Source organism: Phoenix dactylifera, chromosome 13 (genome assembly GCF_051530095.1).
Source record: "Phoenix dactylifera cultivar Ajwa chromosome 13, Ajwa_hap1_PhDact_Kaust_v1.1, whole genome shotgun sequence".
NCBI classification, from domain to species: Eukaryota; Viridiplantae; Streptophyta; class Magnoliopsida; order Arecales; family Arecaceae; genus Phoenix; species Phoenix dactylifera.
In genome coordinates this window covers 22,383,028-22,392,619 of record NC_143202.1, presented here as the reverse complement: position 1 = coordinate 22,392,619, position 9,592 = coordinate 22,383,028, and the positions used below count along the sequence as shown (strand labels likewise).

The 9,592-nt window shown below is 38.6% G+C and overlaps 1 protein-coding gene across 1 annotated transcript; it reads right to left on the bottom strand.

Moving 5' to 3' along the window:
* Window positions 1–1,125, bottom strand: LOC120112232 (uncharacterized). The gene is made up of 2 exons (XM_039131101.2): window positions 546–1,125; window positions 1–449 (listed from the first exon to the last, which is right to left on the bottom strand). The coding sequence occupies exons 1-2, from the start codon at window positions 1,123–1,125 to the stop codon at window positions 1–3; spliced, it is 1,029 nt and encodes a 342-aa protein (XP_038987029.2).
* Window positions 1,126–9,592: the final 8,467 nt, after the last annotated feature.

The window sequence follows — 9,592 nt, the reverse complement described above, 5'->3', positions numbered from 1 at the left end:
TTATTTCTCCTCAATGCTTGGAAGCCCTCGGACCATATTCTTTTGAGAAAGCAACTTGAGGCTACTAAAGTTCAAGTGCCCCAACCTTTTGTGCCATAGCCATGATTCATCCACCATGTTCACCTTCATTGCAGCCTCTTTAGATACATTGAGATTGAGTGAAAAACTTCTATTTACCATCTTTATTCGTTGTAGAACTTGCTTCTTTTGTTTGTTGTCAAATATGATACATTCTCCATCTTCAAAGTGAATAGAATATCCATGCTCCACAAGCTGTCCAACACTAAGCAAACTTTGGTCTAAATCAGGAACAAAAAGAACATCATGAATATGTTCAGCACCTCTCATGGATTGAACACCAATAGTGCCTTTTCCCTTTACTTCCACCAATGCTCCATTGCCAAGTCTTACTTGCGAATGATAACTTGTGTCCATATCAAGAAAGATTCCTTCATTTGCGGTCATGTGATGACTGCAGCCACTGTCAATGAATCATTGATCTTTTTTTTGTTCTACCATACTTTGGCATGCAAAAAATAGGTTGCCTTCATTTACTTTCTCCTCAGTGTAATTTGCTTGCTGGTTGGAGTTGAAACGACAATCCTTCTTCAAGTGGCCGAACTTCTTGCAGTTGTGGCATTGTGGCTTCCCCTTGAACCAACAATCCTTCTCTTCATGGCTGCTCCTATTACAAATGCTACACTTCTTTTGAGAGGTGTCACTTTCAATTTTTCGATCATAACTTCCTCTGCCTCTTCCTCTTGAATTTCTTCCTCTTCCTCTACCAGACCTTCCACCTCTAGATGATTCTTGAGGCCTTTTGTCTGTACTTCTGGAATCAAGATTGAGCATTGATTGAAAAGCACTCTCAACAGATTTTTCAGAGTATCGATTCAATCTTTGCTCATAGGACTTTAGTGAGCCGATCAACTCTTCAACACTTATGGTGGAGATGTCTTTAGTTTCTTCAATTACAGCAATCTTGGGCTCGAACTTAAAAGGTAAAGAGATTAAAATCTTCTCATTTAATCTCTTGTCAGGAATGTCATCACCATAGCTCTTCGTTTGATTAACAAGCTGAACAAGCTTGTTATAGAATTCCTCCAATGTCTCTTTCTCGTTCATCTTCAAATTTTCAAACTCCCTTCAAAGAGACTGGAGTTTGACATCTCGAACTTTTTGATCTCCTTGATATTCATTCTGCAAGATCTCCCAAGCTTGCTTTGCTTTTGTCGCTCGAATGATCCTCGGAAAGATTGTATCCGAGACTCCTTGCTAAATTTTTGAGAGAGCTGCTGCATCTTTTTGCTGCAACTCTTCAAGTTGTTTGGTTTGATCAGCTTGGTTTGTTGATGATGAACTTGAGACTAGTTCTTCCTCATTGTAACCTTGTTCGACAATGCTCCAAAGGCCTAATGATTTGAAGACTGTCTTCATTTTAACAGCCCAAAAATCATAATTGTCGCCGGTGAAGATTGGAACGAAGTGTTGTTGCTGATTTTGGCTTAAATTAGCCATAGCTTCTTCCTTTTTTTTTTGCAGAAACTCCCCCACAAGCAATCTGGCTCTGATACCAGATGTTGGAAATTTTTTAACTAAACTAAGAATATGAGAGGAAGAAAAAAGTTTTTTTTCATTGTTGATATATATCTTTCTTTACATACAGCAAGTCTCATTTATCTATGGATTACAAAGTGTCTCTTGAGCTCCAATTTTTAATTCAACTCTTCCTCTCCCCACTTCATTTCTCCGGAAATAGCACTAATTAATTACATAGGAAATAGATATTGTGCTTAGTCAATCCAGCACATTAACTCTCAACAATTGTAAACTCAACAGCATAGGACATACACGAATATAAACAGATCTGATAAAGAAAAATAACCCAAAATTTTACAAAATAATAGACTGGGAAAGCAAAGCAAACAAGTAACAAGAGACCCCCTTGAGGACTCATGTTGTAAAAATCATTATCCATATTAGTTAAAGTTGTTCTTTTATAGGCCAATAAAAAGAAATATGGAAGAGACCCTCTCTTTTCCTGTTCATGCCATATCTCATCCTTACAGCAATATGGCAGAATATTCTCCTATGATACTCTTTTTCCCCTGAACCTCCAAAAATAGAGCCATATTAATGACTGAAATGGCACCTTTATTGGCCTTTAGATGATCAATGTAGATTTTCATCATTTTGGCCTGCCTTTTGGAGTTAAAATGCCCCTAAATGGTTTAAAAGATGGCGTTAAATGTTCCATAGAAAACCAAAATGACAACTTATGAAATTCTGTGATCTTTATGAGAATCATATAATTAAGATGCCCTGCAGGGCATCAGTTTTAGAATTCAACTTAATGGCTATAACGTTTATTTATTAATGAACTTTGTTCTTAGATATTGATATTGCTATCGAATAAACAAATTAGCATAGTACATAGTAACTAAATTACTGATAGTTATTTTTATATATTTATTATTCGCGCTAAAAAGTGACTAGCGAGCTAGCATGGCATTTCTCAAACTGGGCTAGAAACGATTTTAAATTCGATTCTTTTTTCTATCTTTTTCCTTTTTGAGCCAGAAAGTTAATTCTGATACTTCATGAGTTTATGCTCTTGTTTAGTTTGTTTGCCATGAGAGCCCTCGTCGAGCTATATATCGTGCTAAGTTTGAGCTGTTCAAGAATGACTTACTCAATTCCTTAGCCTATTGCTTACAACATGAAGCTACAAATTTTCAATGAGCAGATGATTTGAGCTAATATTCTTTTCCTTTTCTGAGTGAAGCTTGCATAAGCTCCAATTTGTTGCTTCACTTATGATAATTTATCCTGTCAAAAACGTGGAATAGTTTAAACCTCTATTTCTTCATCCAATTTACTCTGTCTGATGCAGCTAACAGGGTATATTTGTTCTCCAACCACATACAACCTTCATAATATAAAAGACTTCTATGTCTATATCTCTATGTATCAAACACATCAATCCAAAAGGAAATGGACCTCCCCAAAATTTTTGGGAGTTACAGAGCTGGAATGCAAGGATGGATAGTAATTAGACATACATGAAGGGGATTAAGGAATGGCCAAACTCAAGCTACTGCAAAAGGGCTGCTGCTCAATGTCATCATGAAACAAAGTGTCATATGATTGCACCAGCCAACCAGAAGTGTACATATACTTGAATAACGTAAACTTGTGCATGTCGATCCATACTGCGATGTTAGCTTATTATGAAAATGATTACTCTGACCCTATTCAAGCAAACGCCCTCTCACTCAAATATCAAAAAAAGAAAACAAACACTTCTAGCTCAAGAACCAGCCAACCTAATTCCAATTGGCTCACTCTTCAATCAAATGTTAGGTTCTCTCCACTTCCATTCCATCAGACATGACCAGAAAAGCAAGATATAATTGAAATCGTAAAATGGGTAGTAATATCTACCCTCCATAATCCCTCTTCCCTTCCACCCCACTTGTGACACAATTCGGAGGCCGCTCCTTTAAAGTTTTTGTAAAAAAAAGGCATGGGACTAAATGGACTTGGCTGCATGCATGCGTGCTTGTCGGCCACCTCTCCTTTTTTATGCCCATACAAAGGATCTTTCAGCGAGACTTTCGAAGGTGATTTTTCCCGAGCCACTTTTGGCTCGGACAATCCTCTATTCTATACTAAAGGATGCTTCTCATGCACTAGCTTTCCACCCAAAGCTTGTGTGCTTGTTCTACTTGGTCCTCTCTCTCTCTCTCTGTGTGTGTAGACATGGGGAGACAGCCATGCTGCAATAAGATTGGATTGAAGAGAGGTCCATGGACAATGTAGGAAGATCAGAAGCTCATCAACTTCATCATGAATGGGGGATACATTGTTGGCGAGTCGTTCCAAAGCTTGCTAGTAACTCTCTTTCTTTGGTTAGAAATAAGTTTTATGGAAACCAGTCTATACAAGACTTAAATGAGGGAGATTTATGAAAATACTAGTTGGTTGGTTGCTTTTTGTAAATTCTATATGGAAGTTGATAGATTGTTGGCATCTTGTTCAAAAAATTAGAATTCTTTTTTGGAAAGATCTTTTTGGCATGAACGAGTTTTTAGAATCACTAGTTTCCATAAAATTACAAACTCAAAAAAAAAAAAAACCATGATTCATGCCTGCATTTATGGGTGCACCTCTAGTTGCCTGCACATAATTTTGAGTTGGAATTAGTTCAGAGTAATTATCTAACAAGATTATGTGGATATGCTTTTGTTGCCGCCTGTTCACCTGTCACGCCCCGAATCCAGCACCCGGGTCCGGTACGCGACCGGCCGCATAAGCCCTAGAGCAGTGCCCTAAAGATCATGCAAGGCCTATGATTAACAAAAATTCCAATAAATCCACAAGAAATTGATAATTCAAATAGACAAATCCGACATGTCCAAATAAACAAATTAGTTCAATTATAAGATCTTCAAATGTTCATTAACATCAAAGAAGGATAAACAAACTAACTAACTAATGACTCTGGTACTTGCACTCTGCGCCCATCCCATCCAAATCTATGCATCCTGCAACTCTGGTAAAGAAAAAGAAGAAGAGGGGGGTGAGCTTTATATCCCAGTAAGAACCCCTACACATCCACACCAACACAATAATAATATGAATTTGAAAACTACGACAAATCAATGCACATATCATAAAATCATATATCGCCTATCAAAAGCTCGAATAATCAGTATAAATATGCAAGTCAAATGTCAACAAAAATTCAGCCACTCAAGTGTGATACGTCATACGATATCTCAAAATCTTCAATTAATGTTTTCAATGCTTTTTCTTTCCATTCTCTATTAACTTGATCCGGATCAATTATCTTTCCGACTTTGGGCTACATCCCGGTCACGTTTCCGGCCTGTGACGGGGCAATCGATAGTATCACATTTTCGGCCTGTGATGGGGCAATCGATAGTGTCATATTTCTAGCCTGTGACGGAGCAATCGATAGTATCACATTTCTAGCCTGTGACGGGGCAATCGATAATATCACATTTCCAGCCTGTGATGGGGCAATCAATAATAACGAGATAAGCCCAAAGTTTCTGTTCATTTAATCAATTCACACACACACACATCAATTTTCTTTTCCATCTTATATCCGGCCTAGACTAACCAAGGTCACGTTTTCGGCCCGTGACAGGGCAATCAATATAACATGGTTAGTCTATCCACCATATCTATTAGTTTAATTATGTAAATGTAAATTATGCTCAAGATTGTATCCATCATACTATCAATTACAAACAAATATAACCAAAACACGATTTAATACCATCATATCATAGGAACCATATTTATAAATCCAATTATGCAGGTGTAGGTTATGCGCATACATGCATCCACCATAGAACCAATCATAAGCCAACACGATCAATATATAATTTAATATAAAACTATTTTTGCTTTATCTGGATCATAGCATATCAAACATATATGGTGTAAAAATATTTATATCATGTAGGATTGGCGTACAAGGATTCTTACTCTTTGTTGAAAACTCAAACAACTAATCACCCGCCCTCACGGCGATCTATGAATCGGAATGCGCAGGACTCTGCTCAACATCCTCTCGTCCAATCGATTGTTCTCCTACAGAACCAAGTCATCATTAAAATTTATCAAAGATATATGATGATCTAGGATCCCTATTTAATCCTCTAAAGGGTCCTCTAAAATCTAGCATCCCAAGACTAACCAACAATCCATGATCTCCCTGAATTAAACTAGAGAGAAAACAAACTAATAAGAGACAGCAACTATAGAGAGAAGATAAAATAACAAAGAAGAGAGAGAGTTGGCCCTCTCTTCCTTCCTCCTTCCCGTCAATAAAATAACAAAGAACTCTCTCTCTCCCCCTCTCTTCCTTCCTCCTTTCCGACGGGAAAGAGAGTGTTCGGCAGCAGGCGGTCCATGGCCGGCAACGCCTGATGAGAGCACAAAAGTACGACCTACATGTCACCTAAATTAGTATTATTGCTAACCGATAATGATAAATTCACTGGATTAATATTATATTTGGGTCTGGTACAGATTTTCATAAATTAGAGATAAAATGCACATTAAGTACAAATTTGACTAAAGAAGGATCCCTTCCCAGATCCGACCCGGTTGAAGATCGGGTCGGGTCCGAGTCAGAGTCGGGTCCGAATCGGGTCCAATTTTTCTGTGCTTTTGGGAAATAATTTTAGGAAAATCTAATTTGGCCATATCATAACTATGAGGTGCTAGGTGACCCATGACTTGAAAGACTTGAAATTGACCTCCAGTCAGAATAGATGACCCGTGACGAACTCAGTCCATCCGTCTACAAGCCAAATTTCATATCATACTATTTTTTTATTATTATCCATATGACTAATTGGACGGAACTTGGTGTCTCCCAGCTCCCTCTCAGGAGGGCAAAGAAAGGCCCAGATCTTCTTCCAAAATTCAATTCCATTGCAGAAACCGGCACATGACCCATGGCGAGATCCAAGCACCCGATCGAATGCAGCCAGCACCCTTCCTCTTCCGTGATCCCAGCTGTGGCATCCGTCCCATCCCTTCCGCCCGTTTCAAGTGCAGCCCGGATCCGTGTCCCCACCTTCCATCCGCGTCGTGCCAGCTACCGTGCCAGCAAGCAGCCGCGTCCAAGCTTCAGCCTCCCGCGTCCGCTCCTCCCAGCGCCCGGATCCACGTTCCTCCCAGCCGATCCCTCCATCCGTGCCTTCCTTCTGTGCACCCTCGGATCAGTCCCTCCTCCTCCACATTCATCTCCCTCCCAGCAGCGGTCCCATGGCATCCCTTCCAAATCCTCCACGCCATCAGCACCAGCCGTCGCCACCTTCCACTTCAACTCCCAGCTCGCCCGTCTCCAAATCCCCCGCAATCACCGGCGATCCCAGCCCCTCTTCCATGATCAGGCGATCCCGCACCGCATCCCCATCTTCCGGATTCGAGAGCCCCTGCATCGCGCCTCACAGCCGCTCTAGCATCCCACGGATCACGCCATCAACGCGTCCAGCCCCTTCACCGTGATCCCAGCAGCGCCCAAAGAAGGAACTCCGTGCCTCCCTTCCGCATCAGGCGTCCGGTGATCTCGTGACCGTAGCCAAAGAAGGAAGCCATCCGGAGCACGCCCACCATTTCCTGGTCCTTCCCAGCATCCCGGATGACCCATGATTCTATTTCAAGTGCATCCGCGGCTATAAGAGGAGAAGGAGGAAGAGGAAGAGGGAGCTCGGTTTTGGGGGTTGGGTCCAAAGAAGAAGAAGGAAGGAGGAGTCGGCTGGGTGTTGAGAAGAAGAAACAGAGCAGTGCTCTGTTCTTGGGAAGAAGAAGAACATAAAAAAAAAATATTTTATGTTGGAAGTCCACCGTGGGAGTGGGAGAGAAAAAAAAAAGATATTACTTATTTTTATTTTATTGTTATATGTAGAAGAAAGAAGCATTAGGCCTCATCTTCAATCTTTTTACTTTTTGTGATCATTTCTTTTTATGAAATCTTTTAATGCAATCCATTAATTTTTCTTTTATGCAATTCATGTTTTAGGTTAAGTTTAATTCCTGCAGTTTGTTTTATGCATTCAAAAATTCTCGTTTTAGTTGCAATTTATGAAATCTTCTTTCATGCAATCTATGTTCCAGGCTTCAATCTCCCTAAGCACTGTTTTCATCCATTTTAATTTATGCAAAAACTCTCCTTTGATTAATTAAATAAATGCTTTTCGAATTTAAGTAACTGTCTTTCTGTTAATTTCAATTAGAAAACATTCTCTGGTAGTCCAGGGAATCATTCAACATCCTCAAGATAATGTTTTCCTTTTATCATTCAAAAATCGATTTCAAATCCGAGTGAACGTTCTAATTTTTAAGCAACTCCAATCGCCTCCCTGTAGATCGACCTCTTACAACCACTATTCTTCGAGTAGAACAGGTAAGAGTAAATTAAATTTAAACTTTGTTCGTCGGTTCTAACAACGATCTGTTTAGCATATTTTTAGTTAGACAGAAAAGGACGAACAGAATTTTGGCGCCGTTGCCGGAGAGGCAAATCGAGAAGCAAGAACGATCACGAAGATCAAATCAAATTTTGGATGCCCGGAGTGAACGTACTCCGGTAGTAAGTTTTTATTCTTATTTTTATTAATTTTTCTTATTTTGATAATTTCTAGTTAATAATTTCGTAGTTATTAAATTCTGAAATTTGAAATTCAAAATTTGAAATTCAAAAAATAAAAAAAAATCAAAAAAATCAAAAAAATCAAAAATTCAAAAAAAATTTAAATTCAAAATTTGAATTCTGAGATTCGAAATTTGAAGTTTAAAAAGAAATTTTTTTTTTTAAATCAAAAAAATATTTAAAAAAATTATTATTTTTGCTAGTAATTGATAGGGTGCAATCCTCCGAGGTTATCATACCTCTATCGGGACTCCTCACGGAGTAATCTCCAGAGCTTATTCAACGGGCATTCGGAGATTGACTGACGCATAAGGATTAGTTTTAGTTTACATTCAAGTTATTCCTATATTAAAAATTAAAAAAAACAACATAAAATTAATTAAAAAAATAAAAAAATATAAAAAATATAAAAAAATTTGCTTGCTCATTTAATCAATACAACCTAATGACATTGCATAAACTTTAATAAATATATTGATTATTTGCTACATTTAGTATTAAGCATTTGCATAAAGTAATTAAGGGCAAAACCCACTAAAAAGATAAGGTCGGAAAGTCATTACCTGTCCTTAGCCCAAAAATCACCACCTTGCATACTTATCCTAAGCCAAATTAAATTAAAATCAAATTAGACGTTGGCCTTAGGGTTTTCGAGCTCAATTAGGCTCTTGGAAAGAAGTGGCTGAAAGCCACTCCAGTGAGAATTTAGTAATTGGTGATGTCTAGGAAAGTTTTACAACAGTGAGAACTGTTACGGGTATTGTGGTATCGGTGTATCCCTTCTGGCACCACCACACACCCCGGGACTTTTCTGGTCACTAATTACTGGATTGCTTAACTGGTAAGCTCAAGCTTAATCTGAAAGGGAGATTAGGAGCTATCTAATCTAGGAGAGAATTTCAGAAACTTTTTAACCTGATACATCTCTGTGCAACTAGATTTAAGAAGCTACTAAACCTCACTTAGTTCTGAGACTAATAGGGTCAAATTGTTGTGTGGTGTTGGTTGTGGTCATCTGTGTCTAGCCCTTCTCTTCTCTTAGGATTTCGTTCATTTTAGGAGTCAAATATAATGAAATGTTGATAATGTATGCATGGTAGAAGGTCATTAAAGGATAAGTTAACCCCATTTGATCTTGAGATTGACAGAACTTTTCATCACAACCTGCGAACTGTAAACCAACCGTCGATCTCTACAATGGGTGAACATATTAGAACCCTAAATGAATTGTTTGCACCCGCATCTGCTAGTCCCCCTACTTGCATAGTATTACCAATTAATAATGCAGCCCAATTCGAGATTCGGGCTGCAACAATAAACATGTTACCCAAGTTTCATAGGTTCGAGAGTGAACAACCCTACATTCATCTAAACAAATTTTTGACAATTTGTCAA